Source organism: Corvus hawaiiensis, chromosome 3, assembly GCF_020740725.1.
Source record: "Corvus hawaiiensis isolate bCorHaw1 chromosome 3, bCorHaw1.pri.cur, whole genome shotgun sequence".
NCBI lineage: Eukaryota > Metazoa > Chordata > Aves > Passeriformes > Corvidae > Corvus > Corvus hawaiiensis.
In genome coordinates, this window is record NC_063215.1 from 116,462,090 (window position 1) to 116,483,381 (window position 21,292).

A 21,292-nucleotide genomic window follows, 5' to 3' on the forward strand; every position below is an offset into this window, starting at 1 on the left:
ACGCAGCAGCTGAAAGTGCGCTAAAACCAGTTCTGCCTCTTGAATTTGCCCTGGGAGTGGTGAGAAGGTCCTTTTGGGGAGATGAACAACTGGGGGATGGGAAGAGTGAATGGGAAGGAGGGAGGGAGAGGAAACAAGTGGAAGAGAGAGAGAGGGTGGAAGAGCAAGGAATTGGGAATAGGAAAGGATCTCCCCAATACCTCCCTCCCAAAAGAATGGATGAGTCCTGGTCAGACTACTGAAAATTCCATTTTAATTGTTCCTTGCCTTGTTATTTTATTGCTGTAAATGAACTGCAGGAGCAAATCTCAGTGTGATTTCAGTCCTTTTTCTACTATAGTTCCCTTTTTCCCCCCCCCCCAAAATTTGGCTTTAAAAATAGGAGACCTAGACGAAATACTCAGTGCATGACAATAATTAAGTTCCTAAAAACTTCCCAAAAGCTTTAATACTAAAGCACAATTAAATCATCTGTCAGCCAGCTGCATTTAAAAGTCAAATAGAGACAGGAGTTTGGAAAAACTCCAGGAAAGCTGCTCATTCTCCTCTCATACCCAGTAACATGTCCTCATGCTCTCTTAAAAACCCATAACACTTAGGGCTTCTGCAGCATGCCTTGGAGGTTACTTCAAAATAATTTAAGTTAAAGAGTCTCATGAAGAGTTGCTCTGCCAAGTAACTCCCCTCTCCTGTGTAATGATAATAATGTTTTTCTATCTGCCGGCATTAGACACCACTGCTAATTGCAGTGTTGGCCAGCTGCCAAGGGGACAGAAATGATCCCTTCAAGAGGCACATTCTGGGCCTTTCATTTTGTGCTTTTCAAATGATGACCAAAACTTTAAGCTCTATTTGGAAACCAAAAGACCTCCAGCACAGACCAAAGGCATTGGTTTCAGTCATCAGAATAAATGTCCTACTCTATAAAAAATACTTGAGTCATTTTTCCCAGCTCTGGTCACCAACTAGAGGGCCAACCACAAGATTTCCAATTCCAAAATGTATTTTTTCAACATGAACGTAGCCAACAAGATGCATTTCCCCCCAATACTACCTATAAAATAAGGTTCCTAATTCTGTAAAAAGAATTGCAAAAGCAGCACAAAATTGAGAGCACAACAACTCAATTTTAATTTTTCAATCAGTTACTGGAGATAGGGGGTTCTTACAAATGCTGGCAGCTTTTCTTCAGAAATTTAGGCCCAAGGAACTACACTTTAAACTAAAACAATTAGAGATCAAATTTAAAATAATGATAAAATAATAATTTACCTGAAAATGAAGAGGGACATTAAAAAAATCAGAAGCTAAGATGGTTTAAGGTGGGGGATAGGGCTGTGTGCTTCAAGCACTGAAGTGTATCTATCACTACACGTGAACTGGGGGCTGAGGTGCTTTAAAGGGATAATTTAAATCACAACACTATCCTTTCTCTCTCCAGTGAAAAGCAAAAATGACAAGCCTTAGCTCTGACCCCAGCCCTGCAAACATTTAGACACTGAATTGGGTAACTAGCTGTGATAAAAGGATGTCTCACAGCAGCAAGATCAAGCCTGTGCTTCAATTTGCCACTAGATATGAACTAAAGCCCCAAGTATGTAACCCAATTATGTAATCAAGCTGTTAATCTTCTGTCTTTTCTTTTCGAATACCCTTTCTACACGTAATTCAGGTTTAGTGAAGAGTAAGGCACACATTCCGTCCTGAAAAATGAAATTGTATTCTAAATTTGGTATATAGGAAACTTAAAGCTTGGACCTTCATACTGAAGTATCCAATATTTAAACATATATATATAAAAACATACATAAAATTGAACTGTAACTAGTAAAACAATTTTAGATAGAGAGATTTTTTGGTAATGCAGCCAAAAATGTCACATAGTGAGGCAAGCAGCTTCCCATGCTCCAGATGAAAATAATCTACTGGTACAAAACCAAGTAGGATGTGTCTATTTTCCATGGGTGTGTTCTTGTCAAATCCACATAGTGCATTTATTGCTGGAATTCCAAATGAGTCAGTTTTCTATAACTTACTGTGCTTTAGGAATAGAAAAGAACCAACCCCACACTGTTTATTGAACTACTTCACACACTCACGATGCTTTTAAGGAATACTAAATACTTCTGCCAACAACTGCATTCTGGAAATACAGCAATAAAAATATTTCCTCTTATTCTGCACACATGGTATTTTAAAAATCATATACAAACTCTTAAAATATCCTCTTAGCTCTTAGATTTGTAACAGATTGAAGTAATAGTGTTGAGGAGAATCAAATCCCTGTTTATAAAAGCCTACTTCAGTTTTTCTATTATTCTAGAAGGATTAGCAGATATATTTAGCTGGGGCCTGCAGGTGAAATAATTGCCTGCAATAAAATACTGGGTGTATTTTAGTGGAAACTGCTCAAATGTAACAGTATAAAAAATACAAAACACACAGAACACACTCCATAACACAGCAGCAAGTAATCAACAGATGCAACTGCAAAGCCAACACGTAGAAAGCACAACACCACACACAGCTGGAGCTGATTTTTGCACCTGGATGTTACCATAATGGAAAGATCAGCGGATCAGAAGCGTAGCAAATAATGGCATGGGACATGCAATGGAAAGATTGGAAGAAGCAAGCCACTGCAGACAGACTCGTATGGTAGTTAATGTATGAAAAAGCTTACTTCATTTAGAAAGCTCACTAATTGGTCTACCGTTAAATAATCAGTTTTGTCTCCATTGCTGAAAAGAAATTTATTAGAGAATGTAAGTTTTTATACACGATGCTACAGTAGGTATGATTTACATGTTGACATTGTTGATACTTTTAAAACCACCTACTATTTTCTACTTATAGTAAAGGAGCTCTAAAATCTCACAATGAACAGTCACAGAAAACACACTAGCTGTCTACGCTTGGCACAGTATATCTCCCACAACATATCTTCCTATCACTTAAAAACATGACTCCATAAAACAACATGTAAGTCCTCCAGCTGAGAATAAACTGAGTGAAGAAACTTTCCAAACTTCCAATTCCTTACTTAATTTAATTAGTTCACATACTGTGTTAATCACCTAGAGGAGCAAGTTAAAAATTACAGTAGTTAGTAAAGCCAATGCAAAAAAAAAGAGTTCCAGGTGCTTCCTTTAACTCATGTAAAAGTTGCTCTAAAATACAGAGTGAACTTTTACATTAACAGTCTGAGAGGGGAGGAAGGGGTAAAACACAGACTGGAGTTTGTGCTAAAGTACTGCTGGTGCTACTAAGATTCAAGGGTAGATCAATTTTACAGTGTTCTCTCACTATTAGTTATGGACTAAAAACACAGCAAAATGTCTTCAAAGCAAGATTATCTTAAATTTGAACTTACATCTTCTTAAAGAGGTCCTCTATGTCAGTTCGGGGACATATCTTTTGGGTGAGCTCATAAAATTTCTCGTAAGTAAAAGCTGCAGGCTCAATTTCATCATTCTGCAACAAAATGCAAAGGTACATTTATCCAGACAAGAGAGCTTATGTGCTCTTTTCCCAAGAGAATATTTTGTATCAGAAAAAAGCAACTGAGAACTGGTTTAGCTCCTTAACAAGTATAAATTTACCTGGTGTCTTTTGTGCTCTCGCAAAGTAATTCTAAATCACCTTCATCATAGTTTGATGTGCTCGTATTCTAACCTCACAGTAACATTAATTCTACATAAACACAGAGCTGAAAAACAGTCTATTTTTCTTCTGAAGCATTAAAAAAAAAATCCCCAAACTCAAGTAGTTCAAGCCATCGCCTCTCTGGGGCTGCTGGCAGGGGCTCCCGCTGCAAGTGGGACAGAGATGGAGAGCAGCTCTCCAAAGGAGGGGAGCAAAGAGCAGAAGGAGACAAGAAATTAAAAAAAAAAAACGCATTACATGCATATTCTGTGCTTATATATTTTGCATAAATGAACAAAAGGTAGTTTGTGACAGAAAAGAAGGGAAGCCTCCTCTAAGAGGCTTAAGGACCCCTGTGTCATACAGATTTAATCACATTTTGGCTCTAGTAAACAACCTCCAGTGATTAGTAAGTAACAAGCAATAGGCACACTTTTTGTGATGCAAATGACTTAGATTACAGCTCCAAACATGAATGAGTCATCAATTTATTAGTACACAAAAAACAGTCATTCAAAACCACTAAATACCTTTCCGCTGGGAAGACCTAATTCCTTAAGTGCTTGAAAGATCACTTTTTCTGTTTTACCTGATGCAAAGGTTCTGGTTATGCTAAAACAAAAAACAGAGGAGAGAAAAAAAAAAATCAGAGAAATGTTAGTCACTTTTAAACAGTCAGTTCTCTCTCTCTCTTGCTTTTACTGCCAACATTCTCCCCTGGCTTCAGTTGATGAATGTAAGCAGCTTCCAAGTAATAGTGCAGTTGAAGAAGTGCTCTAAGCTCCACAGAGCAGCGCTGCTCTGCCTGCAAGCCAGCCATTAGAAAATACATCAAAATAATGAACTGCAAACAGAACAAAAGAGGGGGGCTTTTTCCCCCAATACACTGGGATACAGAGCCATGCAAAGCATTCTTCTCTTCGCTCTTTTAAGCTGTGTGCTGAGATAAATGACTGTTTAGAAAGCAGCAGATTCTCCAAGTGAGGATACTCATATCTCTGGTCCTTCCTGGTTGTGGCGACTTCCCTTCCATTCCAGGCATTAACCTGCACCTCCCAGGTCACCCATAAGGTAGGTGTGGACCGTTCCCCATGGCAGCTTCCTTCCTGTTTCCTTTACAAGCAGCTGCTGCTATCAAGAGACTCCCAGCCACATGCCAAATCCCATTCCCTTCTGCGGTGCACATCCCTCCCTCTGGATGTTCCCTCACCTCATAGCCAGTGAGAATATCCTGTCCGAGTCATACTACACACAAATCCTTTAAGTAGGCCTCAGCTGCCACTGGAATATTTCCACCAAACTGATGAGCATCCTGTCCTTCCCAAAGCATGACTTCACCATGCATATAACGGACAAACTGGTTTCACTTGGAATGAGATAAATCCCACAAAAATGTACCTATTTCATATGATTAATATGAAAGTGTTTGGTCTAGTTCTGTTTCCATTTGAGATGAGTTTGAATAACCCCTGGCTCTGGAAACAGGGATCCAAACCTGACAGCTCTCCTGCCTTCTGCTTAGAGTTTGAGCTAAAATGGTGTGTCCCACAACCCCTTGGTCTTGGTGTCTTCATCTGATGAGAGAAACTGAAATCTGTATCCAATACACATTTCTAACAAAAGCTGTACATTGGGAAACACTGATAAGAATTCGTTGTTCTTTATCATCAAGTGAGACAAACATTTGCTGAGACTTTTAGTTAATCTCATGCATAATAAATAATTGCACGTGACAAGAGACGTGAAACAAATTGTTGCCATAGCAATTCACGGTTGTTTTGCTCTCCAAAACACTCTAAACTGCCCATAAAAATATTTTCATACTAATAAAATTAAGATCAGGAAGTGAAATATCTAAATGATAAAAAAATATTTTAACAAAACTTAGCCTTTTTTTTCTTTCTTACTGGCTCCTTACAACACTTAGATTTCTATGTCCCTATTTAGGCATCTAAATTAGCTGTTTGATTTTCCAAAGCTGATAAGTACCAAGATATTTTCACTAAAATATAGACCGAGTTTAACTTCAGGCACTTGTTTCTTTAAAAAATACTCAGGCATCTATTTTTCTGCTAATTCTAAAACACAGAGTAATGTTAGCTCTACAATTTACAACCTATTTCCAGCCCTATAAATTTCTATGTCTGTTGTAATGAATCGGGCTCCAATAATAAATGTCCTGTAAAACATGTAATATTGGTGTAAGTAATTAATCAGATGTGTGCCAAGATTCCATGGCTGTAGGGAACTTATTTTTGATGCCAAACAAATTTTTTTCTTTCACAAAAGATGACAGCAAACATAGCAGTAACTTGTAATGAGAGCAGCAGTGTGAAGAAGATTGCATGAATCAAAAAAGATTGTAAAAATACAGCGTGACACACTCATTTTGCTAAGGCTATTGCAAATAAAACTGCCTTTCCCTCTCTCAGAAGAGACTTCATCCTAGCAGATTTACATTCATCTTGACACCTACAGGTGTTTACTCCTCATGTTGCACCTACAGTGGTTTGGGGCTTATGGTTACATGCCAGTGTACTTCCTCATAAATACTGAAAATACTTCCCGACTCTGGAACTGAGGCATATGACTCTATTGTGCTTGTTGGTGGATTAAAGGACTTGGATACTTCAGACCTGCACCACTTTCCAACCATTACTTCAAAAATCAAGCCAGCACAACCTGTAGAAACCAATCTTCTGCCATGGCTCCACTGAATTTATCAGCTTGGCTTGACCTGGAAGTACTGCCTACGCTGTACAAGGAATTATCTAACTTTGATTTCCAACCAACACTGAAGTATTGAAACAGATTCCAGACACTCTGGAGTAATCAATACAAAACACACTTAAAAAACCTCTACTTTCAAATTCACTTAATTAAAATCCTACAAAACAGATTTAAGCTTCATTTGTCATAGTTTAGCTTTTCCTTTTTTTCCTATACATTTTCATAGTTAGAACCTAAACTTGCTTAAATCCTTTAAAACGTAGTTATACAAAGAGACAAGCATAGACTGAGCAAAGCTAATTTCCAGCCAGGCTCTAGATGAGCAGGTGCAACTCGCTCATATAGAAAATCTATTTTCTGCCAACAGAAAGTTGAAGAAACCAAGTAGATTTTTTTTTCTCAACAAACACTGACCTGTTTACTCATCTATTACAGCAATGTTAAAATCTGAACATACAAAATGTCTTACAAATTGCGTGTCTTTGCAAGATCTGTAAATGTAATTCTAGACTCAGACTGCTAAAATTTATTAAAGCCCAAAAGGCAAAACTGCTACTCTCTGAAGGTTTTCACACTGCTAACTGCCAGAATTCCTTCTCTCCCAAACACAGTACATCGACAGCAACAGACCTATGCCCCAAAATACATTAAAATCCAAAAGTAGCTCGAGAAAAATGCTTGTGACTTTGAAACTCCCAACTGTGCAACCAAGGAGTCACAAATATTTATGGCATTTACCACCAACAGCCCGAGGAGTGTCACCTTCTCAAGGCTCATCATTCCCTATGAAGAATGTGATAGCCGCAAAATTTGTTTCAAACTTGGGAGGAAGTGCAAGGAGCTCTGATTCTACAGAGGAGATTTTTTTTTCCCTCGGTGTTTTACTGCACTTCTGTGTAAAAATGAAATACAGGAGCATTTGTGATAAGCATTCCTACAGCTGAACAGACCTGCTGGGCATTCTGTTTCTGAGAGAGAAACTTTCCCATCTGTATCCCCAGAGCTACAGCAATTGCTACAGGAGCCCCTGGCAGCAGGAGGAGGGTGAGGAAGCAGGGCTGAATAAATAACAGTGGATTTAAAACAGGTAAAATGGAAAGGTCACTTGGAGGGGAAGCACCAGTGGTTTAAACCAGTGAAAGAGGTACTGGGGGAGAAGCTTGGGTAGGAAATGTGAAACTTTGGTGCCCCTTGCATAGCAGAGCCATTCAGCTCACATTTCCCAGTGCTCCCTGGCTTGCCTTCCTCATATACATGTCCCTCTCCTTATGCATCTCCCTCCTCCTGTTCCCTTTTGATCTTTCCACTTCCCTTCTCTGCACTAAGTGTTCACGGATGAAAGGGGGAAGCAGTGAAATTCCCCCCATCCCAGGCTGCCCAGTGCTGAGACCCATTGGTGCCTGTGTCCCACTTCATTATCAGCAGCTCCTGCTGGACCAGGCCAATCCCATGGTGTTGCCATCCTACATCAGGGCCATGATTCCCCCTCTTTTCCAATGCAGCTCTGCAGAGCAGACTGAGTTTTTCTCTCCCCCATTCACACTCCTCACTGACACCTCTCCTCATCCTTTCAGTGGGTGACACAGCACTTCTCGTGTGAGCCCCAAAAATTCTCCACATTTCACTCACACCAAGATACCACATTCCTTGGAGTATCCAGATGTAAAGGAGATTCAGCTCCATGGAATAGTAGATCCCTTATGAATTTGTAAGCAACCTACTTTCACAATAAATTAAACTGCTAGGGACTGATTTATGTTAACCTGTAAATAGTGCAAATTCAAATTTAAAGACTTAATACAGTGGACCCAGTGAACTGGACTTTTAAGCAACAGACAGGCTTGTCTGCATACACAAATCTGTGCTGGAGCATAGCAGAATTTATGCCTCACTAAATGTGATCTGAAATATTTAAAGGCAGAAACTGTTTCAGACAAGCTAGCACACTATAAATTCACACTGTGGAATAGGGTTCTGTGTTCGAACACAGGCAAAGCCGTAAAGTCCTGAAAATCAATTTGTCCCTGTGGTATTGTTCCCTCATCCAGCTAATGATATTCCTCTTGGGACTTCTGCACAAGAGGTGCTTCATGGCAGCTGAATTTGAGAGAGAAGCAGGGACTTGGCCATGTGAGAACTGGAGGATTAATACACTGAAGCAGCTTTAACACTGTCAAGGCGTCACCTGAGTCATGAAACTAAAGAAACATGGAAAGCAGCATGGCAGGCTCTTTGTCCTCCTGCACATTCTATAGATGCAAAAACCTCTTTTCCTCCCTTGGAAAAAAAAATGTTGTGTGAGGCTTATTTTACAAAGTCCTTCCTCTTGCTCCCTTCTGCCAGTTTCTATTTATGAAAAACCAGCATGCCCCAAAAATGTGGTTTGCATGTACTTTATGAAGAGAAGAGCAGCTCAAGTATGAGCATGACTGAAGTTCTAGAGCAGGACGGGGGGAGTATTATTGCCTAGCCAGAGAGGACTGAAAATTAGTAACTTGTAATAGTTAATAGCTGCACAGAAAGAAAGATGCTGTTCTGGCTTTGCTGTTCCTGACAACAAGTAACCCAACAATTCATTTACTGCGTGGGCAAACCCAAATATTGTCCTGGGGGTTCCTATAAAAGCAGAAGCATTTTTGGCAGGCACATATATGTCTCTTTAACAAGGAATTACAGCTTAAAAGTACCTTTTTGTCCTCTACTTTACTGGCCTGCAAGCTTTTATGGTTCTTTTTTTAAAGTATTTTATCAAATTTTACAACTGAAAAACCCATCCCAGGGTTTGAGGAGTGTTAGGCTGAGAAATCTGATGCTCTTAACTCTAAGTGACTTTGGAAACTATTACAAGAACTCATATCCTCATTACAATGGACTGCAAAAAAATAAAGAAATTACTAGGTTGATAAGAAGTCCTGCCTAGCTTACCAAGGAGGTCAGATAAGAATACCGAGTTCCGTACTTACTCTTACATACATACTAGTAATAAAATGGATATTATATTCCATTATTAGGTGACAGAATTTTATTAAAATTACAGAACTAGGAACTGAAAAAACCTAGAGCTCCCCAACTGTGCTTACCTCCGAACTGGAATTTTCCCATTTGTGTTTGTTAGAAAGGCCAGCTTCATCCAGCTGAAATTAGGAATGAAATATTTTTAAAATACTATTTATTAAAATTGAGGTCTAGATACTTAAGTTTAACTTATTGCCATGTCTGCAAAATGAGTACAAACAAATCATTGTTCCGCAATAAAAACATTTTTCTGTAACCTTTTAGTGCTTGAGACAGAGCAACTCTTTAACTGTAAAGGCAAAAAGCAGCCCAAAAAAATCAGTACAGCAATTAACACAAGTATGAAGATGAGAAAGTCTCATGGGATTTTGCTTGCATATGCATCAAGGAAAAAACAAACCAGCCAATAATTAAAACATACACTAGGATAAATCAAATGAGCAGTTACAAATTCTCCTATAATTTCTCCCGGGCAGGTGCCAAATATAGCCTTGAGACATCTTTGGTCTCAATGAAAGACAAACTCTTAACTCATTTAACACCATTTTCTTTATGACACTGTTTTGTAAATGTCAAACTATGAATAACAATTGGGTTTTTTTTTCCAATTCCAACAAGGAAAATACAAGGACAGGAAAATAAAGGAGAAAGGGGAGGAAAGCAAGTAACTTACTGTTTCTTGAGACACGTCATTGGACTGACATTGTTAGCTCTAAAGTTATGTATGATGGATCCAAGCCCTTCTACCCATTGCTGAAAAACACAAAAACACCGAAACACCGAATTAGGGAAACTGAAGAGGGAAGAAGTAGGAAAGTTTGTCTTGGGGAAGGCTCCTCCTTGCAGCCATGGATAATATTAATAACCTGTGCTGAGGAAAAGAACTACCCACTTCACAGCCCACACCATGGAAAAGGCCAGCCACATTTTATCCATTTTACCCATTACTATTTCATCCTCCACTGGACAAAGGGATTGTGCTTTCCACTCTTCCAAATGCTACACATGCTATCAGCAGCGCTAATAAATCAGCTTATTGCCAGCCGAGGCAAGTGATCCATTGACTGATTTATTAAGCCCTCCATTTATAGCCCCATATGAACATTTGCCTCCCTTTCTGTGGTGGGGGGCAATGTCAGCTATCACTGAGCACCATTATCCAATGGGTGATGACATATTTAACTGGTCCAGTTTAGAAAAGGAATGAAATGAAATATTAATACTCTAGAGCAAACCACGGGGAGGCACAACAATTGCTCAGTGACGCTGACCTCATCTCACACCCTGCTACATAGTCAAGTCCTGCTGGGTTTTCTTGTTTTCATCCTTAAAATGCACAACATTCCAAATAACCACTGGGATGACTTCCAGCCAAGAGCAGCATGACAGCACTTACTTATGTAATTCTTCTTTTAGGGATCTATTTTTCTGCTGTAGCCTGCACCCTGATTTTGCAGAACTGTAGAGAAGCAGCTTAAGGCTTAGGCCCGAACATGAACACTCACTGATTTCAGCAAGAATCCTGCTAGGAAAAAGCCATGGGAAGAGGAAAAAATGGCAGTGCTACCAGCCAAGTTCAATCTCAATTATGCCATTGTAACACTAGGATTACTCAACAGATAATTTACACTGGTGGAACAGAGATGGGATTTGGTCCACTGCTAAACATTAACCTTATGAATAAAGGAGCTTTTTGCTTCTGGCCAAATGCTGTGCATGCAGCTTGAGCTGACTTGGGCAGGATCCAGAATATGACACTTATAAATAGATGGAGATGAGTGTATTTTTCTTCTCATGAATGAGTGCTGTACATCTGCAAGACAGATGAAAAAAATCATGATTTATACTGGAGGAACACTAACATCTTTGGGAAATGGCATATTGTAAACTGCAGGCAGCAAATCCCTGCGGGCTAAAACAAGGTCTGAGGTGTCAATTCAACAGATAAACAACATACTTAAGGAGACCCTTGTACTCATGAAATATTAAATCTGTTTTGCTTTAGGAAAAGTAGTCACTTATTAAGATATGTATTAATATTTAAGTGTTCTTTTTTAAGTTAACTTTTAAATAAGTACTGCATAAGATTCAAATAGATCAAGTGTCTGTCTGGGAATCATTTGAAAAACAGAACTCTCACTTATGAGGAAAAGTAGTATTTGGGGTTTTCTTAGGTGTGTTTTTGGGCTTGAAAACACCCTCCCAGTAAGAATCTGCCCTCCCATCTCTCTTTTTCCAGCTGCATGAGTAAGATGGCTTTGCACTCATAGGCTGAAGGAACTGCCTAGGGAGATAAAGAAAGCAAGGTTCATGGGCTAAGATAATATTACTTATTAGAACTGATATAACTAGAAGCTACTGATGGATTTAGGAAACACTTATCTTTTCCTACAAATATTCCCTCACCTCAGATGATAAAGGAATGGTGCTTGAGATAATTCCATGCTAAATGCCTGAACAAATCTAATGTATACTTCCATGTCCTAGAACTTTAGAAATTCAATTACTATCAACTACCTACATTTGAGGGTTTGTGGGGTTTTTTTGGGGTTGGGTTTTTTTTGGTTTGTTTGGTTGGGTGCTTGTTTTTGTAACATTCCTGCTGCAGTAACACTATCACAGGTATACAAACATTTGTCCTCGTACTGTCTGCACTGGTCTGTCCCCTTCAAAACTCCCCAGCCTTCCAACACTGACCCAACCACTCAATGGCACATTCACTGCAAACAAAAGGCCCTTGCAAAATTAAATTACACCAAATGCACATTGTGAATAAACTGCAGTCTTTCTCCCTTTTTTCTCTGCCAAAAACCACCACTGGTGCAGTACTGATAATATCAGCATTTCATTTGGAACTAAACACCTACAGATCCCTTCTGATTTGAAGGCAGTGGATTACGACTATACCAGATACAACAAAAACTAACATTTAAAAGTAAGGTTTGCCAGCACTCAGCTCTGGAGTTACTTCTGCACATCTAGAAAAGCTGCCAAAAAGGAACACTGCAAGAAAAAAAAAAAAAAAGTGAAGAGAGAAATCAATACACTAAGCACTTCCCAAGTGATTTTTTTGCAGGAGTTGTCTTGATGGTTCCCACTTTAGAGGCCTCCCTAACCTTTTTTCAGTGTTAATGCCCTTCCCTAACAGAGCTGACAAATCAGGAACTGCACTCCCTTGGAGCAAAAGAGCACAAACCTACAACCAAACACTGATGAGCCACAAAAGCATCACATCTCTGCTGGCAGCAAGCAAAAGAGGGACCCAAGAGCCTTTGTCGAGCTAAGAATCATCTTTACATTGGCGTGATGTGCCCTGGGCAGGACATGGCAGTTCCAGAGCCACGTCTGCCCATCTGTTCCACGCCACAGTGCAGCATCTGGCTGCCTGCCCTTTGCTTTGGGGCTAGAGCAGGTTCTGCAGCGTTTCATCAGATGCTGCCCACGGCTATCAGCTGGCCCCACATTAACCAGGAAGACAACAAAAAACCAAATTCAACAACACATTCAATGCAGTCAGACTTTTTGTCCATCTGAGCCAGAATAGTCTCCAATTAACTGTCTTCATACTTGCTTTTAAGGCACTGTGATCCAGTGCACAGATACTCACAAAATTCAGTGTCAAGCTGGCAATATATTACTTTCCTTCAACAAAACATTCTCAGATTTAATGTACACTTGTCTGATGACCTTGCAGGAGGGATGAAAGAAGGGCTCAGGTTTTTCTCAACTAACACACAGACAAATACAGCAGCAGCCTCACTTGTATTCTATGACAGCACTCCTTATTTTACAGATGAAGCTGAAAGACCTGTAAATCTATGTAAGTAACAGAGATAAAGACCCTCAGTTCTCTTCTTTCACGCTCAGCATTTTCAAATCACTACCTTTGCAAAGGAGGAAAATCCTATAACAAGATAAATTCTGAAATGAGGTAGATAGGAAACATTTTGGTCTTAGAAAAAAAAATGTTTTTGATAGAAATCAGGGTATGTTGGATTCTCACTGACGCTAGGGTTGAATAATTTCCAATTTTCAAAATATGATTCAGTACCTTTAATCTGTCGAGGTAGCTCTTGAATGGCTCCCTATATACAAATATTATTCCAGATTCACAGAGGGATCTGGGCCCTGCTATCTAATCCTAGAAAATCAACAGTCATGAAAAGAAACAAAAACAAACACCAGCGCACCTAAGCTCAGACCCTTAGGCTGACAGAAGAGGACAAAATCTATGCTGCAGGCTGGAACAAGCAGCATGTTGTTTTTCTCTGATGAGATCAAACACTGTCAAACATCTCTAGAAGGAGAAGGGGCAAGAAAAATCAATCAAAGAAGCACTCTCTTAGCTTTTGCTGTAGGACTGAAATGCTTCCGAGGCACTTAGTGACCCTGTGTTAGCTGAGGTTCACCGATGAAACACGGGCAGCACTGGCAGGGTGCACAAATAAGTCTGGCCTTTCAGCTCTATTTTAGCCATCAACCTTTCATTTAGGCAGGGTTGAAAAGGACAAGAATTATGAAAGGTTAAAAATCACCACAGCCTACAGCTCATGAAATCCCAGACAAGGCCATGTATGGCTTATTGATCGACGGGGTCAGTATTACCCAGACCTCTTGAGATTTTACCTTCCCTTGCCCAGTGCAGCCTCTCCAGAGTTGCACTCCACTTATTCCAGGCATCAGGAAAGCCAGGGAGGCAAGGAGGCATTGCCCTCTGATTTTGGTGTTCAGTGTCTGGGACTGGCTGCCAAGGGCTCCGTAGCTTGAAGGCTCAGAAAGCCCACAGAGAATTGTCTCCCACCTCTTCCCAAGACAGCCGTGGGCTGGCAGGAATCACTGGCACTTGCCCTCAGCCAGCAGATGTCCCTCTTCTCTCAATGCAGACATCTCAAAACTCCTCTCTGCTCCACGAAAATCACCCTTCCTCTCACTCCAGCCAGCCACAGCAAGGAGACCTGAGGAGTGGCAGTGCCAAACCTCTTCCCTACCTGACTGACCGCAGCGCTGATTTTTGCAGGATATCGCTGTGAAAATACTGGCACAAAAATAAAAGGGATCCTTCTGACTTTCAAATGTTCCATCAGGAAAGCTGAGGCTCACACGCTCCATACTGGGAGCTGCCCGATGTGTCCAGACTGCTACCACACTGCAACAGAGCTTCCTAGCCTGGAGTGGCTTTTCCAGCCTTGGAGGGGCCTACTCTGAAAGGAGCTGGAAGAATCACTTTGGCTGCTTTTGTATGCAAACTAAGAGAAACACAGCGGAGCTCTGCACAGTGAAATCGACCTCCTGGCTATGGAGAACGGAGGCTAAAGCTGTCAGTTTACTGACAATTCCCCAGTGGCATAGCCAAGAACGTCCATGAAAAGGCAGAAAAGCACATGCAAAGCCCCAACAGTTAATTGCAGGCTGGGATATGAAGATTTCTCTAGAGAACAGGGCATTACATCCTGGGCACAGGTAAGCAGTGGTCATATATTTAAGGCAGTGATGAGATAGAAATGTTTATCATGTGGGCTAAGAGACATAAGCCATATACTTCCACAGTGGGACACAGAGAACAGCAGGGAGGCTTCTAGAGATCTGTTCAAGAGTGTTTTGCAGGTTCCTTGAAAAGTTTTACTTTGAAACATCAAAACAAACCAAAGCATTGAGAAAGCAGAACTTTTCTGTAATGTATTTGTGGATTATTCCCATGGGAATCTTCTGCTACTTTCTACTGCTCTTAACAATATGATTTGGGCAAATGTTTAATAGCTTGTTTCAGGGGAAAAACATCAGGGTCAATCAGGCCGGGCTGGATGAGTAACGTGGTCTAATGGAAGGTGTCCCTGCCCGTGGCAGGGGAGTTCAAACTGAATAGTCTTTAAGGTCCCTTCCAACCAAAACCATTCTATGATTTTATGAAACAGAACTTTTCTTTGTAAATCAAAACGAGCTTGATTAGTAGAAACACCAACAAAAGCGATCAACCTGAAGTGCTTCGTCTTACCAGAACATCTTAAACAAACTGAAAAATAAAAAAAATTCTCATTCCAACTGAGAAGCTGGGAAGTTTAACAATGTCAAAATGAAATGTTTTCAACTGCAGTTGAAAATGCCATGCCATGAATATTGTTAGCTGTATGATATAGCCTGCATTTACCTTTATGTTGTTTGCCAGTGTGTAATTAAGCATTTTAGCACATTCTGTTCATTCTGGTGCCTCACAGGTTAAGTCACCAGTGTGTGAACCACTGTCTCAGTAACACACTTGCAGAACACATCTATTTTCCATCAAATCCAACTAAAAGTGTAAAACCAGTGTAAAAGGTTGCTCCACTCTCCTTCCCACCCTGTCTCCCCCCCTGTAGCTGTTCCTATCCCAGACCTACTGCCAGAGGAATGGTGTACATCAGCACTTCCCAAAGCCACATTATCTTAAACACTGGTGGGAGCTTTGCCTCTAAATATGATTTTAACATTAAGGCTCTTCCTTAAATTGAATTGAATTGAATTAGGAGTGTTCACTGAACTCCTCTGCCAGCAGGGCATGGGGAACAGTACTTTCAGGCAGAAGGGCAAAATCTATGAGCTGGAGAGATGGTCCTTTCCAACAAAACAACTGGAGCTGGGAAAGTACAACCATCAGGGCAAATTCACCCCTGATATGCACTAAAATTAAGTAATGTTAAAGAAGATGACTTAGGGTAATCTTTTAAGCTAAACTCCTTAATGCATTCCAAGAGTAGATGAGCAAAGAAGACAAGAAGTCGAGATTTTGGGTCACTGAAGTACAGCAGCTTTATCGGACTAATGTCAGCTTTGGATAGGCAGCCCACATGCCAAGGGCTGAGGCCTCACATCAGCACTACATCTCTTCTGCCCTAAGGAAATTCACCCCCCAATATTCACTGGCCTTTTCAAATATCCTAGATTGAGGAAAACAGATTATCCAGTTACTAGGGCACAGAAAGTCCATCTGGGAAGTGAAAAAGAAAAATACACACATACGCTCTCATCTCTACTATGCATGTGTGTGTGTTTTTTAATTTTAGCTCAGGGTAATTTATATAGCCTGATTTAATCAGGATTCCAAACATCAGGTTTTAAATTCCACCTTTTACAGTTACTCCCTACTACCACAGTGGAGCTGCTTTAGGAGTGGACTACGACAGCTGCTTGCAATCAGAGACAGAATACACCCTATTTTGTGGCTGTTTTAAGAGTGGAAATGAAAACCAATTTCTCAGCTGAAAACACCAATAAAATTTAAGTAGATAGAATGTAAATACCAGAGTTGGAGCTTGGAGACAAGTGGAGAGATAATAAACACACTCTTGTTGTTGGAATAGCTATACTTGGAGCTCAGCAATGCCTCAGACAGACCTGCTGAGCACCAGGGCCACATGGGGCTGCCGCTGGGCACAGGTGATGACGAATGACAATGGGCAGCCTGGGATGGGCCTGGACTGGAGGGCTCAGCACTGCCCACGGCAGGCACCAGCCCACCTGCCACAGCGGGGGCACCCCCAGGGACTGTCCTGCTCTGCCACCCTGTGCCAGGGATCTGGCAGAACCTGCTTCCCACCAGTACCACTCCTTGCGTGGATAGGCTGAAGAAGCCAGGAATTTTCACCAATTTTCTTTGTCATGGTTCCTCAGTCCCATTTTAACCCATCCTTCAGGGAGTAACAATTGCTTCTTCTACAGCTGTAAATTATCACCTACAGAACTTTTTTGGGCAGAAAGATTCTGAGCTTTTGTGTTTGAATCTGCCACTCAAATCCCTCATTTTTAAGTATTCCAATCAGGTACAGATCAATCCTGACCCTGGTTTATCTCAGGAAGGGACAGAGTAATGCTCTGTTCCTCATGGCGAGAGTGGGGAACAGCAGAAACCTCAGGTTTCTTACACCTGTTTTACAACCCTCACACATACCAGGGCTGTTTAAGCCTCAGTCATTGCCCCTTCTCCTCCTAACTCTTGCCTCTGACATTTCAAAGGAGGGGCTTATATTTGAACACGGATTAAATCAAGGCCTATTTTAAACCGCAGTTAGCAGCTGCACAGCTACTTAATGCCATGGAAAGGCTTGCTTCTTCTAGAGGGGATTTACTCTGTCCCACAAGAAAGATGTTTTCTCCTGAACAAAACAGGACGAATTAAACAGGAGCACTTCTATGTGCAGATAACTCCTAGAAAATTCTATTTTAGCACAGAAGTACAGTAGCAAGTTGATGTATTTACCATATACCAAAGGTCAACACAGTACGGGCCAAATTCCCCAGTGAAGGCAACTTAGAAAGCTCTACATTGATTTTTTTGGCTTGATCTGCTTTATCCTCTCCCTCGTGCCTCAAACAGATCATATCAGATGAGGTGGATCATCACTGCTGACGGTTCTGGATACATGTTTTGGTGGAAAGGCTCCCAAATGCAGGACTCTGACATCCATGGGCTCTCAGAGCCTGCCCACTGCAGCATGACACACCAGTTCTGTAAGGCTTGGCTGTTAATGAGCAGTAGATCTTTTCGACAGCATAATTAGCTCATCTCTTGTGACAGTCTGTGTAATAGGCCAACATTCTCACAAACCAATTAGTCTAATACAGGTTATTGAGATCTAAGGTGCCTAAGAAACTTAACTGCAGCTGTTTTCACAGTAAGTCAGAGACACTGCTGGGTTAAGTATAAAAGTGAATGCTGCCAACATCTCCTTTGCTTTGCTTCTTTTTTCAAATGCTTTCAAAACATAACTCTGACACATTATTTCCCTTAAAGCCTGCTGAAAATACACACAGTAAAATCAATTTAGTGTACCCATGTAAGTTATAAAAGTATTTCTCCTATAAAGGAGTTTACTCAGCATTGCCAGTGTTTCCAAAGATATGGATCCAAAACAATGAAGAATAAACCATGTCTGCCAACGGATTTAGTGATGCTGCATTCAGCAAACAGTTTTAAAGGAGGGGACTTAGCAGGTGTGTGATACTGATCACTATTTAATACCTATCTCACAGGCAAAACATTATAACCCTAAATACATCCAATCAGAAAAGAAAAGGAAAGAGTGTGTGTTTTTAAAAGCCCATGAATGTCTGGATCTCAGCTACCAGTGTACCATCAGCACTCTGATCAGGTTTCTCAGAGCAGTTTACAGCCGAGTACCAGGGCAGGTGGAGCCCAGACCTTGAATGTGAACTGCAATCTCAAGCTCTCAGGAAGGATGACATGTAAAAAGCACCATTGTTTCCTTAAGACTGTTCCATGTCAGCGGGAAACAGAAAAGAACCTGGGTGCACTGGGATCCCCTTAACTGGAGAGAATTTTCTTCCCTGCTTTTGTCTTTTCAAATAATATGAACCACACGGTACAATTAGGTTATTGCTGAACAGAATTTTGCAGGGCTGAACTCCACCCACCAGGAAAATGGCAGCAATTACACTTCCCTTCAGCATCCCCATCACAGACCCACTGCACCATCACCACCTTATCTGCTGAACCAGCCCCACACAGAGACACTGAGCAGCTCAGGGAATGCTCTGTCCTGTATAATGGTCTCAGTGTCTAATGTTGATAAATCACTGGGCATGCACAGGCTGATAAAATCACTATTTCCTCTCATCGCAGCACACAGACCTGTTACAGAATGCTCCACATGCATGTTTGCTGTCCTTTGGAAGAGTCAGGCAGCAGACACAAAACCAGGTATTTCAGTCAGCCACGCAGGCAGACTTAGGAAAAACAATTGAGCACTGCTGATGAGCTCCTTTTTAACTCCCACACACTGTTCAATTGTGAAATACCTTGGCTATTTCTGTGTTTTCCGCTACCATGAAAGTGAAGCTGATGTTGACCAGATCAGTGCCACTGCAAACACACACTATCCGTCCTTCCAACTCATTTTCTGATTTTCCAACAGCCTCAAGTGCAGTTAGTATTTTGGGATCCTGTGAAACAGAATAAAGAACTTGTTACATCTGCAACACTTCTGTTATGCAATGCACCATGGTAAAAATGCACTTTCACCTCCTTTTACATTGACACCTTTAAACATTTGCCAGTCATCTTAAATGAGTGCTTTCACTTAGAAACATTGTGTGCAAACCTGAAATAACAATATATTCTAACAGTTAGGAACATGATTGTGGGAACCCGTATTTTCATCATGAAAAAGACAAATTAATCACTCCAAGCACTGGAAACAGAGGAACAGTACTAATCTCTAAATTAATTATTCCAATCCAGTTAAGTCCATAGTTCCTGAGAGTCATGATCTCTGTGACTTCTTGGCTGTTTCTTAGCGACGTGTCACACAAGCTGCTGTCTCTGCTGCCAGAGATTTAACGGGCATATTTTTTAAAGACAGAGCTGAAGTCTGAAGCACACTGGTGTGGCTGTCAGCACGTGGAACATGGGGTTGTCTGCATCACCACATCTCATGTCCCTTCTCTGTGGGGCACAGATCTCGCTCTGCGGATTCCCAAGAGAATTTCTAAGAGACAGGTACCTACAGTCAACACAAAACCACTTAAGACATGAAAGTGGAAATGCCGAGTTCACAACAAATCTTCTAAACTGAGGGCCTGGAGGAGGGAGAGCCACAAATCACTGCAGAAAAACCCACATATTCTGAAGAATACCACTGAGCAGATTTCCAAAGTTTTGGGGTTCTCCAGAACTCCTAGTTAGTACTTCTGCTGATACTCTTAAAAAAGGCAGACTGTGACCAGCTGCCCTCTCTGAGCACCTATGTGCATAAAGAGGGATGCAAACAAATCTTTTTACATTTTATGCCAATGGAGCAAGAAGATAAAATAAATTCAAACAGATAGGAACAAAATTTGGAAAATGAAACATTTTTTCCCAGATCCCTAAAACAAGTATCACAATACACTGTTACAAGATAATTAAAAACTCTTGATATGTGCTCTTAATGTCTGTTCAGCTTTCACTGCATCCTGAATCCCGCAGCACGTCAGAAAGACCAGATGACTGAACCTTCCCACTGCAATCACAATAAATCACTTCAAAACCTAACATTTTAGGCTATGATTGCAAAATAAAAGTTGTGTTACTAGTTTTATTTAAAGGAATGAATGCCATCCTGCATTTCACCTTCAGTTTAAATAGTCTTTGTTGAAATGAAGAGTTTAAAGTAACTATAGAGTACCTTTGGTACAGCTCCAAAACGAACACTGTTGATCAGGGAGCATTCTAATACCTGTCCCTCCTGAAATGACAAAAAGGATATGAGGTTCAAAGGTCTGTTGAGACAGGGTTCCATTGGGAATTTCAGCAAAAATAAACAGTGAATTTTATTTGCAAACACTGGTAATAAACACTAAGCAGTATAGTTCCCCTTAATATCAGTTAATTCCTTCTTAAATGCTTCACTTCTGTCAATTCTAAAAGAATAGGATGAAGACTAGTTTTGGAAATAAACTAACACAGTATTTTAGATCTTTGAAAACCAGAATATAAATCAAGTGCAATAATACATAATATACACTCCTGACATAATTGTAATATACCTTTCCTTCACTTTTCCAGCTCAGAAAAAACCCAAATTCATCCACTTGGAAGAGACAGTTGCTTTCAAAGACAAAAGATTCCTATAGAAAAGAAAATACAGACCATTATTTTAGTCAGTTTGACAAATATCAATTATTTATCATTTGAAAATAAAGGATTGTTCTGTTTCTTCCCAAAGACCCTCCTGCAGAATTTGCTGTTCCCAAGAAAACAGAAACAAGGGAGGCAGGCTTCTAAAAAAGAGATCATTTTTAATGATTTGTCTTATTGTTGATGCTTGAGACACTGGAATGCACATAATTAATATTTTCCTACCTCATTGCAACTATGAGGCAGTTTCATTTAATAAAAGCAGTGATTCTTACGTAATAAAAAATCTTAATG

At 40.5% G+C, this 21,292-nt stretch overlaps 1 protein-coding gene across 6 annotated transcripts in view; it reads right to left on the reverse strand.

Moving 5' to 3' along the window:
• PLCB4 (phospholipase C beta 4) overlaps window positions 1–21,292 on the reverse strand; it is a 187,666-nt gene that overhangs the window by 62,457 nt on the left and 103,917 nt on the right. For all 6 annotated transcript variants that reach the window (XM_048297152.1, XM_048297150.1, XM_048297151.1 and 3 more), the window contains exons 4-11: window positions 20,908–20,988; window positions 20,547–20,606; window positions 19,180–19,323; window positions 10,064–10,143; window positions 9,456–9,509; window positions 4,176–4,257; window positions 3,374–3,474; window positions 2,684–2,741 (exon numbers count right to left, since the gene is read on the reverse strand). In XM_048297152.1, the coding sequence (XP_048153109.1) occupies window positions 2,684–2,741; window positions 3,374–3,474; window positions 4,176–4,257; window positions 9,456–9,509; window positions 10,064–10,143; window positions 19,180–19,323; window positions 20,547–20,606; window positions 20,908–20,988 (660 nt within the window). The remainder of the gene's footprint in view (window positions 1–2,683; window positions 2,742–3,373; window positions 3,475–4,175; window positions 4,258–9,455; window positions 9,510–10,063; window positions 10,144–19,179; window positions 19,324–20,546; window positions 20,607–20,907; window positions 20,989–21,292) is intronic.